Source organism: Sus scrofa, chromosome 7, assembly GCF_054392235.1.
Source record: "Sus scrofa isolate SSC_HxYL_T2T_F1_AM1 chromosome 7, Sscrofa_HxYL_maternal_Yorkshire_Landrace_v2.0, whole genome shotgun sequence".
Classification (NCBI taxonomy): Eukaryota; Metazoa; Chordata; class Mammalia; order Artiodactyla; family Suidae; genus Sus; species Sus scrofa.
Window position 1 is genome coordinate 6,740,311 of NC_139389.1, and position 20,332 is coordinate 6,760,642.

The 20,332-nt window shown below is 41.8% G+C and overlaps 1 protein-coding gene across 1 annotated transcript in view; it reads right to left on the bottom strand.

Moving 5' to 3' along the window:
* LOC146401171 (uncharacterized) overlaps positions 1–20,332 on the bottom strand; it is a 267,755-nt gene that overhangs the window by 133,674 nt on the left and 113,749 nt on the right. Inside the window, exon 12 of the mRNA XM_084970323.1 lies at positions 13,471–13,565. Coding sequence (XP_084826449.1) covers positions 13,471–13,565 — 95 coding nt within the window. The remainder of the gene's footprint in view (positions 1–13,470; positions 13,566–20,332) is intronic.

Below are 20,332 nucleotides of genomic sequence, written 5' to 3' on the forward strand. Positions count from 1 at the left end.
AGGAACAGAAGTGAAATAGCTGCTGTTTTCACCACATACACAAGAGGGAGATGGTTTTGATTGGATACGGTAGGTGGAAAGGTAGAGAGACTAACAGCTGATTAGTGTGAGAAGATGACAATCACCTATATCCATTATTTCCCTCTTATCGCAGCATATACTTACTCAGGCTTGAATGATACTTTCGGAGGCCTTTAGAATTTTCCCAATTTAAAAATGCTTCCATAGCAAAGTGTGTCACTTTCATATTTGTAAGGTGGATATTATATAAACAATTTCGTCCTGCTGTTTGGAGGATTACATAAGATCATGGACTGGGTGAAGATATAGCAATTTGGGAGTTCCCTCATGGTGCAGCAGGTTCCGGACCCGACATTGTCACTGCAGTGGCTCGGGTCACTGCTGTGGCATGGGTTCGATCCCTGGCCGGGGGACTTCCACATCTCAGGATTGTAAAAAAAAAAAAGAAAAGAAAGAAAGAAAGAAAGATACAGCAGTTTGGGCTCACTCATCACTAGCTAAGAGATGCATCCCATACTTCAACGTCCAAGCAATTTCCAAACAGTTTCTCAAGAAAAGTACACATTTCTAGGGAATTCAGACTTTTAGAGTTGACCATGGTATGAATTAACATAGACTAGCTTAGACTAGCTTATGCTATGTAGCAACTCCCACATCTCCATGATTTAACACATCAAAAGTTTATTATTATTTTTTCTTTCTTTAGGCCCACACCTGTGGCATATGGAAGTTCCCAGGCTAGGGGTCAAATGGGAGCTGCAGTTGCTGGCCTACACCACAGTCAGAGCAACGCCAGATCTAAGCTGTGTCTGCGACCTATACCACACCTCATGGCAACACCAGATCCTTAACCCACTGAGCGAGGCCAGGGATTGAACCCAGATCCTCATGGATACTAGTCAGATTCTTAACCCGCTGAGCCATGACAGGAACTCCAAAAATTTCTTTCTTTTTTTTTTTGTCTTTTTGCCTTTTCTAAGCCCACTTCCGTGGCATATGGAGGTTCCCAGGCTAGGTGTCTAATTGGAGTTGTAGCTGCCAGCCTACACCACAGCTCACAGCAATGCCAGATCATCAACCCACTGAGCAAGGCCAGGGATCGAACCCGAAACCTCATGGTTCCTAGTTGGATTCGTTAACTACTGAGCCACGGCAGGAACTCCAAAAGTTTATTTCTTATTCATGCAAAGTTTGCCTCAAGACAGATGTTCTACCTGCCACATGAGAATTCTGTGACCAAGCTGCTTTGACCCGCTCATCTTGCCATCTCCATACAAGGCCTCCTCCACAACCACCGTGAAAGGGAAGGGAAAGACCAGGTCCCACGTTAGCAATTAAATGTTTTGCACAGGAAGGACACACATCCATTCTGCCCTAATCACTTGACGAAAAGAGTTTGAATGAATTCGCTCACCTGCAAAGGGATTACAGAACTCGGTCTCCTGTGTGCCTGGACAGAGTGACCTCAATGGCTAGGAGAGAAGGCATGTCTCCATAAATAAACTAAGCTATGACGTTTTTCAGTCCTTAAATGAGAACAGTATACTCTGCTTGTTCACTGAGCTCCTAGGAGGTGGAAGCTACATCTAGGCCCATCCTTGAGTTCTTCCAAAATATCCATGTAGAGCTCTGTGTACTTAGGAAAATGGTGAGGGATATTGAAATTGAGAGAATCCAGTAACTAACTGAGCTAAATGAAACTTACTGAATCTTTAAATCCTGAGATAAATGCAAAGATAGATAATTGATAGGCAGATAGATGACAGGTGGATAGATAGGTAGGTAGATAGAGAGACACATAAATAGAGCAATAAATAGATTGGCTTTTGACTTGTGATTTGAATGAATCAAACGGGGACTAATACTTTAAAAAACAGAGCTGGATTTTAACTCAATATTAGTGAAAACTTTTAAACTGTCAAAATGTCCACAACAAGCTAGGTGGCCTTCAAATACAGTATGTGGGCCTTCCCTGAAATTATTGGCTTAGATTTTATGACAACTCAGCAGGAAACTGTCAACGAGCCTCAAGTTTTAGGTAGGAAGAAATAGAGTAGAAAGGAGAGGTGTAGAGAGGGAGCTTGGGACTAGATGTACTTGTAGTGTCTTCCTGCAAAATTTCTATAAAATGGCACACAAAGAGATTACTTAAAAACTAAAAGATCTAAAATATTAAATGGCCTGGTTATTGCTATTTGTCCCACGTTCTGTAAGAATTCCATGTTACGTAGTTATTAAGCGAGAAACAAATTTAAGGTAAATACGTATTTTTCTCTGTAAGGTGGGATGAGCTCCGAATTGATGCCAATTGTTTTCCTTCCTGGGAATTTTCTACTCACTCTGCATCTTATAATAAAACGCAAGAGGTGAACAGACCACTGACGTCTATTTCAAAAAATTTTATATGCCGTAAGCATACTTAAGAACCATAAATTCTTGTTTGTCTTTGGAGAGATGAGTGTAATGCCCATATGTTGAGAACACCACTTGAATTAATGATTCTGAAATCATATAAGCTATCGCCATATTACAATTCGAGTAAGACAAAATCCAAGGCAGTTTAGGTTACATAAAATACTGAATAATCATGAAAATTAGTGGATTGTGAAATGAATGACCACCTACCGTCACCGATGAAGCTGGCCCAAGACTCTCCAGTTTATTAAAGAAGGCATAAAGTATATGAGAGTGAAAGAATTTACAATGCCTGAAGCTCCAAATACACCCACTCAATTGTTTTCTTGATGCTGTTTGCAAACTATTACAACCGAACATTATCTATTTTACTGGTCATTTGTGTTTTTGCATCAAATAAATCCCTACATTGCTTCCTGCCCAGCTTTGCCCTTTCGGCATTTAAATCATGCAGCTTGGAGCTGGACTGACTCATTATCTAAAGCTCCTGGATATTTAAATGTTATCGCTGATGTCATATTAGGTTTCCAGACAGTTGGCTAAATTAATTCTACTCACCTCATTCTCCACCTCCCCAACTGAATCCGTGTGGTATCCGTGGAGAAGAACCGCCTGCACCATATACTGTGCCCATTTTCCAAATTGTACTAAACTAAAAAGCAACTAGTTACACACTACGCTTTGGTGGATCCCAGACAATATGAAAGGATTCTAAAACTATGGGTCCAGAATCTAGGACACCGTGTAAACTTGATAAATACTGAATCAAAGAACACCTGCTCCTCAATGCACCCAGGCTGCATTTGTGCAGGTTCATTGTCTTGGTAAAATTGCTTTCAGCTCTGAGCATCAGAATGTGCATCCAAGAGTATTGAACAATAAGCGTGTTTAATTATCTCGCGTAAAATAAACCTTGAGGTAGACACACAGAAGGAGGTCATAAGCAGTAGTTGGGTTGGTCTCTCTCCCATTTTCTTTTCTATGCTACAGAATGTCTGAAGACCCTTCCAGGGTCACATCCAAACAGCAATGACCCAAGTGGGAAGGAGTAGGAGAGTGGTAAAGAGGGATTTCCTTCTAAGAGGAAGAAAGCCCAAGCTGCTATCGTCTTCCATCTCTTTGGCCAGAATGGGACCCGTGACCACCCACAGTGCATGAAAGACTGGGAAAGCATCTAGAATCGTCCATCACTGGAGGCAGCATCACCGAAAGACAAGGAAGAAGGATGGCTGCTGTGGTGCAACCGACCATGCTCAGCAGAACACATAGCCCTTCTTTTTAAGTCAGGGGAGTCATGAGGGTCAAAGCCCTAAGTCACCCTACGATGCCCATAGTAAGAAATTTTGCATTGTGGTTTTACCCACGCAGACACAGATGAGGAAAAAGATGATATAATGTGGGATTTATCATGGGACCGATGACTTGCCTCTAGTCAACAGGAAATGACAAAGGTGAGAGGGTTTTGAAGAAATAATTACATCTTGAATAGTTGATTTTGAGTTCATCAACTCCTGTTTATCCTGAGAGGTCCTGACTTAGGAAAAGCTTCAAGGGCCCTCCCTGAGGTGACAGGCTTCCCTTGTGGGCTTCATAAGGTCATAGCTATGGAGAAAGAGCCCTTAAATGGAACTGTGGGCATCCTCTAGGGAATCAGCAGCAAAAAACTGGGGAGGGGGGTCGCCCATCCTATGACCCACAGGAAATAAATCTTACCAAGAACCTGAATGAGCTGAAGGGAATTCTTCCCCTTTTAAGACTCTAGATTAAAAACAGCCCTACCACCATCTTGACAGCAGCTTTGTAAGACCCTGGGCAGAGGTCCGGTTCAACTGTGCCCAGACTCCTGATCCATGGAAATCATGAGATTAAAAAATGTGTGTCATTCGAAGCTCCTAAGTGTGTCCAGTTTGTCAGGCAGCAATAGAAAGCTAATACATTCTCTTTACTCTGCTGATGTCCCCTTTCCATCATTAATATCTTATTTTCCCTTTGTGGTCTTTTATTTTATTTACTTATTTATTAGCGGGGAGCTTCTTTGATTTTTTTTTTTTTTAATCTTGGACTTTTCTCCAGTTTTATTGAGATACAGTTGACATTGCATGTAGGTCTTTTTATTTACTAGAAAATACTTTGTTTCTCAAAAATAAGCCAGTCATTAATGCTTCAAATACAAAGAAAGAAAGCCTCAGCCGATAATAATAACTAGCACACTTCCTGAGCATTTACTGTGTGCTAGGAACAATTACACTGTTCCATTTTTTAGCATATGTCTTTGGGCTCACTAAAATAATGCAGGTACTACTAGTTCCATTTCAAATATAACTTTTTTTTTTTACAGAAACTGGGGTATACAGAGTTTGAGAAACTTGTCTAAGTTTATCCAACTAGAAATTCATAAAGCGAATTTGTTTGCATTTAGTTATGACAGCCCCAGAGCCTATATACTGAGCCACTAACACGTATTCCTTCTTAGTAGGAATAAATGGTCGTGCTTTAGCCACACCTAACAAGATAGAGACGAGAGTCAATAACTACCTAACTGCATGTGGATAAATTACTGTCAGGAATATCCCTCCCTAGGGGTTTGCTCTGGTGTACCATTCGAGAGCTGACTTGCTTGGCATCCTTCCTCCACGGCATCTAACCCTGACTCACATCTACCCAATTCTGTGGCACATGCCAGGAACCCCTGAAAGCATTGTTTTGAAAAAGCCACTAAATGCACACCCTAAAGTCTCCTTATGAATCTGAGGCCAGCCAGGGAGGCGATATGCTATGGTGGAAAGAGAACTAGAAAGAAGCACAGGTGAACTAAGTGTTGGGAAAGAAGCCACCTAACCCCTCTCGACTTTGGTTATATGATCTGTGAAATGGGGTTAAGAATATCACATGAAAAGACTGTGAACACCAAGAGAAAAAATAAAAGGCATGGGAAAGAGATGAAGAGATCTATAAACTGGACAATTCTACCAAAGTGAAAGGAGGGAAAACATACGACAAATATTCTTTTCTGTACTGCATGGAATAAATCTGAAGGGATTAAAATTAGAGGCCCCTAAACAAATCTGCTTAGTGCACAAATTTTATATACATATAAATCACTTGATAAAACAATGGCTGCTCTCCTAGCAAAGATGAGAAACATCTCATCCTGGTCATATAGGGAGGATGCAGTATCGAAGCAGACATTTGGGGTGGGTTCTTTGGCACAACGCTGCTATTTTTTTCAACAGTTAGGTCTCAGGGTCTGTTTCCATGGTGAAAAGAAAAATTATATTTGGAGGTGATTATAACTCCTCTTTTATCCGCTGAGATTGCACGTGTAGATCTATTTAACCCTGAGAAAGGGGCTACGCACTGACGGGGGGGGGGGGGGGGCATCCTGAGAGCCTTTTCCAAAAGGCAACATTTATTTTCACGTGTTTTGATTGCCGAGACAAGGATTTCTCTCCAACGTACAATTCATCATCCTCCTTACTCACTGTAAAATCAATCTGTTCTGTTTGTATGACATAAACAACAAGTCATTTCTCAGGAATGAGGCAGACCATATGCGAAGTTGTTTTGGAAAAGCACAAGAGGGAATACGCCAATCAAAGGAGCATCTGCATTTTATTTCAACGTCAAATCACACGTGTGTTATAAAAAAGGAAAGCGCATCACTTTTATTAAAGAATAACTTTCCTGTTGTGATGTTTATGGTTAACTCATGCCTTCCCTGAGCAGCACATTTAGGTCAGCCACATAAATTACCCGCCAAAAACACCCAAGATGTCACTCTGTGTGGCCAGCAGCTTGCGCGCTGAGCCAACATCTTAGTTTCTGCCCACGACGTGCCCTCGTGGCAGGAGGAAATTTACATTAATCCACGATATGCCTTTTCCTATGAATCAGCACTTTCTCATCAACATTAATAAGCAGCAAAGCAGCTTGCAACGGATAGGAACAGAAAACTATAAAATGATCAGCCGAGTTCTAGGAAGAGTTTTTATCATGGGGACGGGATTGGGTTTGAAAGGAAATGTCTGATTCCATTTCCATTTTTTCTCAGCTGTATGACCCACTACATCGAGAGGTCTCAGTTTTACACTAGCACCAACCACCCAGGTTGAATTAAATAATCCCCGAGATGCCTCTCTGCTCTCAAAGTGTCTGATTCTCTGATGGCTTACCCACCTGGCTAGACTTGAATGTTAATGGAAACATGCTAAGGTTGTCTTGTTACGGAACCCTTTCGCTAGCTAAGACATAGGTACCTCTGAACACCATGCTAACGTCTTTAAACTACCAGAGGGATACCTAGCATCACCAGCATGCCTTCCAGGGGAAACTGACATATAACCTGGCTTACTCGGTTGGAGACATCCCTGTGCCGGGATTAAGGGACTGCATCAGGAAGCAGGGAACCCAGTTCGCTCCACAGGCAATGAGCGTCTAAGTCTCTGCGTACACAGGCAAAGGAGCGCCTATTTACATAATTAACTGAATGGACCTTGTAAACCTCCTCATGGAAGTCTTTTCCCCTCAAGGGAAAATACATAAACCAAAAGCTTCCCAGTGGACAAACTATTTTTTTGAACTGATATACATGCAATTGTATCCACATAGCCACATCTAGAATGTGAATTTGAGGTAGCCTCTAGGACACACTTTGATGAGCGTGACTACAACAGAATATGTGTCACCGACAAAGCATCCGTCAGACTCTCACATTTACCAGTTTCAAATAGGTTATACATGCCAAGTATTAACAAGACGTGGCAGAGGAAGTAGGAACGGTAAGCTGGTGGCTATGGCCACAGGGAGCATCAAAATTAAATCATTCAAGATTAAGAACTTATAGGGGAGAAGGAATGTCTATTGCCAAGAAATGAAATATAAAATCCTGTGAAAGGGCTTGCATGGCCTGGTTCAGATCATGAGCCCACCCCCGAATCAATCATAGTTGTCATAGGAACAGTATACCCATCACAGCCAAGCCCCTTGGGGTATGTAGGTATCTCTATGTGTGTGTGTGTGGCGGGGGGAGCCGTGGATCCAAAGCCATAAAAGAAGGTGAGTGAAGGAAGTTCTGGGGAAGAAACATGCTCAACAGTTGGAAACTTCAGTCCTGACAAACTGGCCCATCACAAACTCTACACTCATTTCATCCACGGGGCTTTTCTCCAGAACTTCCTTCTGGAATTTGTCAATCACTGTGAGTTGGCCAGGAGGAACACAGCAGACTGAATCCCTGTCCCTGTGACATTTATTAAACTTAGAGTCCAAAGGGGGAGGGGGCTCAGTGAACACTGAATTAGCCTGAGCAGCACAGAGATGTGCAGGGCTTAGCGGGAGCCTGTCCTAGACAGAGCAAACCACCAAAGGAGTAAAGATGGAAACAAGCCATCTATTACAAACATGCCAAGGCCTAGCTTGGACATCTCATGTTATCTAAAATACGAGCAGAAGAGAAGCATCCTATCACACCTGCATCTCTCTCTCACTCTCTTTTTTAGGGCCTCACCTGGAGCATAGGTAAGTTCCCAAGCTAGGGATCGGATGAGAACTGCAGGCCAGGGATCGAACCTGTGTCCTCATGGCTACTAGTTGGATTCGTTTCCTCTGTACCACAATGAGAACTCATGCCTGCATATATCTCAAAGAGAAAATATAAACATCCTACAGATGTAGGACTTGAGGCCCAGAAGAGGTGGCTGTGATGCAAACCCCACCAGGAACAGCCCAGAGAACTTTCATGTAAGATCACTTGACACTAGGGGCAGCAGACCTACTGGGGTGAGATTTGCTGGAGTGGTTTTTCTCTTTTACACACTCAAAGGCAACTCTGTTGGGTATCTTTCCGGTTGAGAAAAAGATGTACCAGCCTTAAAATTATATTTTAATAATTTTAATAATTTCGGAAGCTTTTTAAAAAAGTGATTGGGGGCTACCAACAAGGCAAAACTTGAATGTGACTAGCTAAAGGTCTTACACATTTAAAAAAAAGAAAAAAAGGAAGCTGTGACTTACGGATGCTTTAATAATCTACCAGATTTACCATCATCTGTGACATGGTGGGGGGGGGGGGGACGAGGATGAGCTGGACCACATAAGAGAGAGAAAGAAAATACACGCACAGCAGAGCAACAATTTCCCACACCGTGTCATATATATCTTTGAAGCTGGGTAGTATGGTATTGTGTGTTAAATGCATTTTTATGGGGATTTGGAGAGGATTTAGGTAAAGGCTGCCCCAATAAATGATTTACCAGCTCTAATAAAACATCAAGGAAATTGTTCAGATTGTATCTCAGACCATTTAAAACACAAGTTTATAGAGGTCTCGGCAGCCCCCATATCCTCAACCTTGGTTTAAAAAGAAACATTTATAGTGGTTAATTATCCCATATTCAGTTTTGTTTTTTTTTTTTTTTTAATGATAGCAATTTCAAGAGAAGGGAGAGATTGGAAGTCAACGAACAGGTATGACAGTCACGGGGTTTGAAGAGAGAAAGAGAGACAAACTGACTGATCACTCATTCACCCTTTGAGTCAGTCAGCCAAGAAATATTACTGTCGGCTTATTATACACTAGGCATTTTAGAACCAGGGCCCGGAGACCCTGGAAGGACTGCCCTAGTGGGGTTTCTGCCTGCCCCCGGCTTCTTTTTAGAGAGAGGAAGCAGAAATATGCAGATCAGGGAAATAAATAGAAAAGATGAACTTAAATCGTGGTAAGAATTTTAAAGGAAAACAAACAAGGCGATAAGAAAGCAACCAGAGAGAGGTGGTACCAATGCAGGTAGGAGAGTGGGGAAAAGCTGCTCGGGGAGGTAAAATCGAGGCTGAGACCTGCCAAACATACAGCCTTCCATTTTACTAAGAACGGGGAGAACATTCCAGACAAAGGAGGCATCAAGGGCAGAGGCCAGGACTCGATAAGGCGCTTGGGGTGTTTGAAGAACAGAAAGGAAAGCAGAAGTGTTATCCTCTGTTTTAACCTTCGGAAAAGACATTTTCCTCAAAGTGAATGATTATTAATATTAACTGCATTAGTTGCCTTTATTAAAAATCTACCTGTCCCAGGAGAGTTCCCACCGTGGCTCAGCAGTAATGAACCCAACTAGTGGCCATAAGGATGCAGGTTCGATCCCTGGCCTGGCTCAGTGGGTTAAGGATCCAGCTTTGCCGTGAGCTGTGGTGTAGGTCGCAGATGCAGCCATGCAGCTTGGATCTGGCATTGCTGTGGCTGTAGCCAATTCAACCCCCAGGCTGCACTTCTATATGCAGTGCATGTGGCCCTAAAAAGTTCCCCCCCCCAGAAAAAACCTACCTTTTTCAGGGACTCTACAGGCTATTTTATATACATTATCTCTCAGTTTTCACAACAGATATAAAGTTTCACAATCTAAGTATTATTATTATTTCAATTTGATATAGGAGAAAACAGCCTCAGAGAGTTTAATCAAATGATTTAAGTGACACGGTAGCAGCAAAATGGGAATTCACCCTCAGATCTTTCCATAAAACCTACACTCTTCCATTGCTTTCTTTGTCTTGTTAGATAAATATTTGTTGAACCCTATGCTTTGCACACAGAAATGAATAAATGAAGCAGAGTGTGACAGGCTGTATTTCCACAGCCGCCCACATGGTATCTTCCACACCAGCTTCTTCCTTTGTGATGTCACCTTCCCAATCCTGCTGCAAGAGATGAAGTTTGCCCCGCCTCTGTCTGGCTCTGTAGCTTGTTTTGACCAACAGAATGTGGTGGAGTTGTTGTGTCACTTAGAAGGCTCGCCCTAAGGGATGTGTGGTTCCCACCTTTTTCTGCTTGAAAAGATGCTGCTTGGAACCCAGGCAATAAGCTGAGAAGAAGCCCACGCATCAGTGGAGAGAGGCCCATGTGGCAAAGTGAGAAGCTCAGTTGAGAACAAGAACAGAGGCTTCAGACGCATGGCCCCAATTCAGATATCTGAGCCAGACTCCAGTATGGGAGAAGCCTCAGCTGAAGCAGAGACGAGAGTCCCATGATGGGTCCTGCCTAAATTCCCAACCCACAGAATCGTGAGCAAATAAGACGGTGGCTGTTTCAAGCCACAAAGCCTTCAGCGATTCATCATGTAGCAGCTGATAACCGAAATGCATAGGAGCCCAGCCTGCTGATGATGACAAGCAGATAAATATCTTAAAAACAACGGAAGTGTCACGAGAGAACAGTAGAGAAACAGCGAGTGGGGTTTGAGCAAGGCTGAACAACTTTTTTGGTGAAGTGTTAGAAAGTAAATATCCTAAACTTTTTGGGTCATGCTGTCCTTGCTTCCATTATTCAATTCTGTCATTGGGAGGAAAACCAGACAAAGATAGCAGGTAACCATACGAGTGTGTCTGGGTTCCAGTTAAACTTTATTTACAAAAACAGCCTAAATATCCATCGACAGAGAAGTGGATCAAGAAGATGGGGTACATTTACACAATGGAATATTACTCAGCTATTAAAAAGAATGAAATAATGGCATTTTTAGCAACATGGATGGACCTAGAAATTATCATGCTAAGTGAAGTCAGCCATACAATGAGACACCAACATCCAATGCTTTCACTGACGTGTGGAATCTGAAAAAAGGACAAACTGAACTTCTTTGCAGAACAGATGCTGACTCACAGACATTGAAAAACCTATGGTCTCCAGAGGAGACAGTTTGGGGGGTGGGGGCATGTGCTTGGGTTGTGGGATGGAAATCCTGTGAAACTGGATTCTTATGATCATTATACAACTACAGATGTGGTAAATTTATTTGAGTAATGAAAAAAATGTAAAAAAATACAACAAAATAAAATAAACAAAAACAGACAGAAGGCAGGATGTGTCCTGGCAGCTGTACTTTCTTGTCCCTGGTTGACTTGGAGCATGAGTTTACCCACGAATGGAGCTGTGCCTGAGTACTGCATTTGAAAGGATCTGTCAGACAATAAAGTTCTGAGATCCTTGGAAAGTCTTAAGCCTTTTAACTTGATGCGTGAAGGAATAATGACACGGGGAAACTGTGTACACTGGACTCTGAAAGTCCATCCCAACAGAAGTAGGTCAGCAGAGAGCTGAGTCATCATCAGACAAAGCCTGGAGATGCAAGAGGGATGAATGGAGGTGCTGAGAGCCTGAGAACTTAATGCCTGGAGATGCAAGAGGGATGAAGGGAGGTGCTGAGAGCCTGAGAGCTTAATGGAGCTCCTTTCCTGGTCCAGGTGAGCCTCAAACAGGGATTGGGTCTCAGCATGTGGCCCAACCGAAGCTCCATCTCTCCCATTGCTTACTGTACTAAGCACCTGGTTCCTCTGCTCTGGCAGTTACATCATTGAATTAAATTTGACATTCTTAGCACCATCCCCATAAAGACCATGACGAACTAAGAGTTTCCTAAGGATGGGGAGTTTGTCTGCTTATTATTTGAAAATTGCATTGCTTGTATATTTTTCCTTCCTAGAAGAAGCATGCGTATTTCTAGTCTTCTGGGCTCTTGACTCCCCTTCCCAGCTGAGGTTTCTTAGGCACAGGCCAGCATCTCTTAACCCAGAGAACAACTCAACTGTTAGCCTGGAGATCATACTTCAGCTGCATCAGGAGAGCACTGGGGAAAGTATCAAGACTTTTACATTTAAGTGAAAACCAGTAGGACTTATAAAAATGTGACTGGATGAGGGAAATTGGAGCCGCTACCATTCCTCCTGACGGTGGTTCCGGGATGGAGAGTAAGAGAAAACTCTTCAGGAACCAAATCCTAAGGTGCATAAATAACTAATGGGAAAATTATTCCGGGCACAGACTTTGAGGGGCAGGCAGGGGGCAGTGGTTTGAACAGATGACTTGGACCTGCTGCTCCGTTTCTTCCTCTTTCCTGAGTTATTCACGTGTCACACCGCCACTTACCGTGGTTCCCTCTCTCATGCTTGATGAATCCCACCATTGCAAAATCCCGCAGTGGTTACCTCTGGGAAGCTCCATTGCTCTTCTATGTTTTTTAATGACGGGTATACGTACGCTTTGCAGAGACAGATATACTTGCGGACACACCTCCAGGAAGAGAGCGCAGTAACCACGACCTGCTTAGATCTTAAGTGAACTAAGGTTGCAGCCCGTGTCAGCCCCAGGCATCCTCCAATTCCATCTCTGAACACTGCCCACGCCGAATTGTCAACATTTCTCTGCTGTAGTCTTCTCCCTAAGACTCGGCTCAATTTTTTTCCTGAAAATCCTTCTCCACTCTCAAGCAAATTCAACTGTCATCTTCTCCAGATGTGCATGTGTGCATTCTTTGTGTGTGTGTGTGTGTGTGTGTGTGTGTGTGTGTGTGTGTGTGTGTCTTTTTAGGGCTGCATCCATGGCATGTGTATGTTCCCAGGCTAGGGGTCAAATCAGAGCTGTAGCTGCCAGCCTACACCACAGCCACAGCAATGCCAGATCTGAGCCATGTCTGCGACCTCCGCCATAGCTCACTGCAACACCAGATCTTTAACCCACTGAGTGAGGCCAGGGATCGAATCTGCATCCTCATGGATACCAATCAGATTCATTTCCACAGAGCCACGATGGGAAGTCCTATGTATGCATTCTTTAAAAAAATAAAATAGTGTTATATCACACTGATGTCTTTATTTATTTATTTATTTATTTATTTATTTATTTATTTATTTTTATGGCTGTATCCACTGCCTATTAAAGTTCCTGCATACTGAATCTAAGCCACAGCTGTGACCTACACAGCAGCTACAGCAACATGAGATTCTTTAACACTCTGGCAGAGATTGAACCTGTGCCACCTCCGCAGTGACCCAAGCCACTGTAGTTGGAGTCTCAACCCACTCCTCCATAGTGGGAACTCCCATGCTGATATCTTTAAACACACATATGCTTCACCGGACCGTGAGCCATCATAGGCATGCAATTGATATTTGTTGGAAGAAATGAATAATAAAAGAATAGAAAGAGTAAAGACTTTGTTGAATTTAATGGATTTAAAATTTTAAATAGAAAGACGGGTGACAGGTACTCACCAAACTGAAATCCTGTGTTTTTCCAATTCCTCCAAGTAAGATGTTTCCTGTGAATAATCTCCAATTTCTCCAGTTCTCCAAGTGATTGATTTTTCCTTTCCAGGGTGAAGCAAAATTAAATAAATGAAAAGTATTTTAGCAGGTTGCAGATAGAAAGGTTACCTGGTTTCAGGGACATTTTCCCCAGATTCTCTTCTAGAATCATTGGTCCTACAGAAGCATAGTTAGCCATGATTCTGCATTGATATGATTGCTTAATTCTGGATTCTCTCACTAAATTCTCATGTCTACATTGGCAGGCTGCGTCGTGTTCACTTTTGTATTCTCTCACATGGAACAGATTCTACAAATGTCAGAATGGAAATGACAGCATAATCATGGTTATAGTATTTGTAGTAAATGGGGACTATTGACTCGTTGAGAGTGAAGACAATGCAGCTTGAATTAGCTTTCAGCAAAAAGGAATTTGAAGGAAGGTTTGAACAACCAGCTTATGGAGAAAGAAAGGAGGCAGGTGGATTTCAGGAGTATGGGAGCTGCGGAATCAAAGGCCACCAGGAGTGGATAAGCAATGAGGTCCTGCTGTACAGCACAGGGAACTATATCCAATCACTTGTGATGGAACATGATGGAGGATAATGTGAGAAAAAGAATGTATGTGTATGTGTGACTGGGTCACTTGGTGACACAGCAGAAATTGACAGAACATTGTGAATCAACTATAATAAAAAAACCAAAAAAAAAAAAAAAAAAACAGGCTACCAGGACTCTCTTTTGACCTCTACACTCTGTTTCTCAAAAGGCCGTTTCATTCTAGCATCATCACCAATACCTCCTGAGTTCCGCAGTCTATGACTCCCAAAGACACAAATTTAACCTTTGGACCATACAATGTCTGTGGAGCTCATTTATGAGAACTTGACCGAATTGTGTGACCCATGATGGGTCCAGAAAACAGACTGCCCTAGTGGAGAAAGTGAACCCTATTCTCAGCCAAGGATGCTTAGGACCCCTGCTATGGTGAGAAGTGGGGAGACAGGGGCACACATCCAGCCGGGCTTTTCTTCCCCCTTCCCCCAAAACAGTTCAGCTTTCACCTTTATACATTGAGGTCCCCCATATGATTTTATTACAAAATGCTGCTGACCAAATGGTGTTTGAAAACTCCTAGTCTACAGAGGAAGAAAATTAGACATGACTTGTACTTTTAAGACAGTTGGGCCAACATTCTTCTTTCTTTTTCTTTAGGCTCTTCTCAAGTGTTTTAAATCATCACTTAAGAGCCTTGTTACTTGAAATTCCTTGATATAGGTTCATACAAGTTTTAGCACATCTTTGGAACTGAATGCTGTTTTGGATGCATAGGTTGCAATAAACAGGAAAACCTTGGAGCAAAACTCAGGTGAAATAGATGTGTCATCAAATCTCTACAAGGCTCATTTCTTTTATTATGAAATTGATTGATTTGATCACCTTAAGAACAAAATTCAGTTATGAGAGCCATCAATTGAAAATACCTTTTATTGAGACTCTTTTTTATCTTTATCGGCCTCTGTAGCGCCTGTGCCAATGAAGGTATTTTTAATCAGATCACTTAGTGCTGGTGTTTTTAATTATTCCATTCTTAAGGAAGTTAAAGACTGTAAAAAAATTTTTAATTTTTAGTGTAAGACCTCTGGCAAGTTCCCTTCATGGCTCAGCAGTTAATGAACCTGACTAGGATCCATAAAGATGCGGGTTCGATCCCTGGCCTTTCTCAGTGGGTTAAGGATCTGGCATTGCTGTGAGCTGTGGTGTAGGTTGCAGATGCGACTTGGATCCTGTGTTGCTGTGGCTGTGGTGTAGGCTGGCAGTTGCAGCTCCTATTTGACCCCTAGCCTGGAAACTTCCATATGCCGTGGGTGTGGCCCTAAAAAGCAAAAAATAAAATAAAATAAAATTTTATATATATATAATTATAATATATATAAAATATATATTCAGAGTGTATATATATATATATATATACACTCTGAATTGTACTAACTAAATATATTTGAATGGCACACCTTACCAGATTGCTCAAAATATGCTTTTGTAGCTATTTGAATTTTAAATTTGGTAGTATTTCCTTAAGAGATGATTAGATACTCTATTCAATCTTACTAAATAGAAAGTTGAAATTGCTATCAAGAATTATACCAATGATTTGGTTTACTCACCAAAGCTCCTGATGTGTTAAAATATAGGTGTTTTATGATAGAATGTATTAAATTGCTTTCTACTTGGTTAATCTGTTAACACCTACCTTTTTTTTTTTTTTTTTTTTTTTGGCCACACTCACAGCATTATAGAAGCTCCTGGCCCAGGGATGGAATCGGAACCACTTGCTGCAGCAATGCAGGATCCTTAACCACTATCCCACAATGGGAGTTCATGTTACTACTTATTTCTATTCAATGAAATTCATGGTGAAAATGGTATGTGGTATACTTCTATGTATCTTTCATAGCTCCTAACATGGGAATAAGCACATAGTTAATACTCAAGAATTAATTATTAGAGGTCATTTCAGTAAGTACTTATATTCCAATAACAATATAGACAACCTCTAGTTGCTAAGTCACTAAGAAAAATGCCTGTTACTTCTGAAAAGACCAATAATTTTCTGAGCCTTTGCATTTCCTTTAAAGAATATTTGTTAATGTGCTGTAAATTTCTTCAAGTGGAAGACATAAAGTCATGGACACTTGATCACCTCCAAAGAAAGGAACCCAGAGAGGAATAAAACCGAAAGAAAAGATTTTTTTTTTGTCTTTTTGTCTTTTTATCTTTTAGGGCTGCACCAGCAGCATAGCAGCATATGGAGGTTCCCAGGCTAGGGGTCGAATCAGAGCTGTAGCCTCAGGCCTAGGCCAGAGTCACAGCAATACAGGATCTGAGCCACATCTGTGACCTACACCACAGCTCACAGCAACGCCAGATCCATAACCCACTGAGTGAGGCCAGGGATCGAACCTGCATCCTCATGGATGCTAGTCGGGTTCATTAACTGCTGAGCCACGACGGGAACTCCAAGAAGAGGTTTTTTAAATCCAAGCAAAGGTAACTATGTACAGTAAAATGCCCAGGTGAGTGAGTACCACAGTGTGTAGGCCTGTTCACATGAAGCGACTCTGACAATCTAACCAACCTGAGCAGCACAGATTCTTAAATAATGCTTTTAAATAGGACATCACTGACATTTAAAAGACAGAAAATAGATCTTCTGGCCCATTAGCACTCTAAGTCCCTGAAGCCAAAGAATATCCTCGTAAAAAAAAAGATTCTTCCAACAGCATTGACTTTAGAAAGATGAATATCTAGACTTATGAATATCTATCCATCCTAAAGAAAAATTGAGGGTGCAAATTTGTTCTGAAACAGCGCATTGTGCATGTCATCTGTGTGGCTGTGCAGAGTCTGACGTATCACAGACACCAACAGCAAATATTTAAATACAAATTGCAAAAATCCAGAATGTGATGTTCAAGCTCACGCGTGAAAAATCTGGTGGGCGAGGGCTGTCTCTCAAATACAGCACCAGTTAGGAAGCCGGGAGTGTTCTTTCAGACACGACGCAAAATGTAAGCCAAGAAGCGCTTTAGAGGGTTTTGAAAAGCTAAAGTGTACTCTGTTGTAGTCAGCAGAGCCAACAAGTGATGCTGAGAAGACTCTCGTTCAAGCCTTCTCAGTACTTTGGAAACTCAGAGTACTTACGGTCCATGAATTTGAGTTTTTTAATCTGAAAAATGGAGGTGATATTTGTCTTGTGTAGATTGCAGGATTTGTACGGAGACAAAGTGATATAACAGCAATTAAATGCTTTCTGGGGATGGATAGGATAAAATTTAACATGCTTTAGAATATGCAGCATCTAAGTAGCATCTGGCACAATGCAAAATATAGCATAGCTGGTCAATGGAACATTTAACATCCTTTCTTGTGTATTTATTACAGCATTTCTATGAAGTTGCTAAGAAGAAAATACTATATGATGATATATATTGTCTCAAAGTTGTCCAGCTGGTGACATGAAAGGCCTATTTAATTGTGTTATATGATAGGAAGCAAAGCCCAGGATCCCTGCCTTGTTGTTTAGAAGTTTTTGCCCCTTAGCAATAATTCCTTCCGTGGACCATTTGGTTAATGAAGAAGGGTGACGATGATAGGACCAGGGAGAAGGTAAGTCTTTGTGTGGAGAGAGCGAGCTTGCAGTTGACAGGTCAGTGGTACCAGTGCAGTGGGAACGCATTATAGTGCCGTCACAGTTAAGTTCCACTTAGCAGCAGCCTTTTCTCCCCCCAAACTCCTCACAGGGTCTTTGTGCAGAGCTCTGGGGAGCGCTGTTCGTCTGCACATCTGGCCAGATGAAGAGCCAGGGGATTGTTTCATCAAAAGAGAGAGCCTTAAAAGAGGAAGTAGAGAATAAAGGGCTGGATCCTGTGGATTACGAATGCTTTTGAACTGCCCTGGGAAGAGGAGACGTGAGCAGCACCATTTTTGAAGACGGCAGGGGAGGAAGGTTTGGGCTGGACCTTCTGTGTGAAGAGGCTTGCGTTGATAGGATCACAGAATTACAAGTCATGGATAATAACAACAAACACCAGGTGTATCCAAAGTATTGAAGCAAATAAATATGACATCATGTTCAATTTCATCAGTGTTATTATCATCTAAAAAAAAAAAAAAAAAGCTCCAAATGAAATCCAGCCTAAATCCTGAGACCATCCAGCAAGAATTCTACTTCCTGTTTCTTTAATTCTCTTCTGATGTGTGCTCCAGAGAATTCTTCAGAACAGACTTTCTATTAGCAGTACCCAGGGAGAAACACGGGACTCCTTCAAGGCTGGGTAGTTCAGGATTCATCCGGAGAGACCCCTGGGGTACCTAACCCTCTACCTTGGGCTTCTGAGTCTGCCCTCCGGGGGACAGCTAGACTTTCTGGCCACCTGGGACCATAGATTTCGATTTTTTTCCCAGCAGTGTGTTATGTGAAAAACAAATGCTTCACAAGTAAAGTTTAACATTAACTTCAGTTTCTCCCACAGCCATCCCAACAATTGCCTGGGTTAAGGGCTTTCATACTAGCTGAGGATTCAAATTCATTCCCAATACAATGAAAAGATGGGGGGCAGGGAAACATACTCAAATTGGAGTAGTGGGGCTCAGATTTAGAATTTAGCAGGTGGTCTATATGCCCTTGAACAGTCACTTGCACTTGTTTTTCCACAGCACTGACGTTATAGGGACGTAGTGTCAGCAGGTACAAAGCCATTGGCTAAAGCGGTTCAAAGGTGAGACATCTTCCCAAAGTGCATGATCCCCCCCACTCCCCCACAAAAACTTCCTCCCCCAAAGCACTGACCCACAATTCCTGGAGTACAACCTTCAAACTAAGAAAAAGAGAATTCCTGAATCAAACCTATAAACTCAGAAAATATAGGGGAGAATTTTAGATGTTCTGGGTGATTGTATTCTTTCTCAATGTACCTAAATTAGCCTTTCTTCTAATCCCAGGGTTTCAGATCAACAAATGGTATTCTGAGATTTTTTTAAAATTTTTTACAGTTTGGTGTTCCCGTCGTGGTGCGCTGTGATTGATGAATCTGACTAGGAACCATGAGGTGGTGGGTTCAATCCCTGGCCTCGATCAGTTAAGGATCTGGCATTGCTGTTAGCTGTGGTGTAGGTTGCAGACACGGCACGGATCCCGCGTTGCTATGGCTCTGGTGTAGGCAGGTGGCTACAGCTCCGATTCGACCCCTAGCCTGGGAACCTCCATATGCCATGGGAAGCGGCCCTAGAAAAGGCAAAAAGACAAAAATAAAAATAATTTTTTACAGTTTGATTGAGGTGTAGTTGATTTACAAAGTAGCAATCATTTCTGCCGTACAACAAAGTAATTCAGTTATACATGAACACACATCCATTCTTTTTCAGATTCTTTTCCCACACTATCTTGGGAGTCATAGACACATCTTTTCTTTAGCATCCCCAAAAGCGTACATAAACACGCCCAGTACATAGTATGTATAGAGGAGGTAAGTTTCTTCCTTCCTAGCAAACTGAGCTTTGTTTTCATATAGCTGTACCTTAGATTAAGGCTTTAAGACCAAGGCAGAGAAAACAAAACTGGCTGAAAGGACAAAGAAATAAACAGCTATTTGAAATATTGTTTCGTGGCGGACACAGGTACGGATTCTAGGAACAGACAGTCTAAGTTCTAAGCCCAGCTAGACACCTGTTAACAATGTCATTTTGGCTAAATTCCTCCATCTCTCACGTCCTAATGTTCTCTCACTTGCTAAACAGGAAAAATTATGTCAACAGCAGCATCTATCTCATTAGTGTTTTGTGAGAATAAGATAGTCATTTGATATGGATGACCTGAGAACAGTTTTCTGGCTTCTAGTAATTTCTCAGCACTCAGGAAATATTATCTTTCACTGTTACAAATTTCACTAAACTTTTGATTCCCCAGCTTTCTTCTTTTGCAGCACAGAGACAACAGTGCTTGTAAATGCTGTTAAGTGGTCAACTGGACATTAAAAACCCTTTTATTTGATTAGACAGTGGTCCACTATTTAGAGATGAAAATAAGATTTACTTTAAAATCAGTCTTTAGAGAATGGCATGGCTAGTGGGCTCTATAGACTTGTATTATTTACTCAATGGAGAATAAAGAAAATAATTCAGATAATTTGAATGGGAAATAGAAGGGTCAGAGAAAAACCTTTTACTTCAATTTTCTTTTTTTTTTTTTTTTGTCTTTTTAGGGCTGCACCTGTGGCATATGGAGGTTCCCAGGCTAGAAGTCGAATTGGAGCTATAGCTGCCTGCC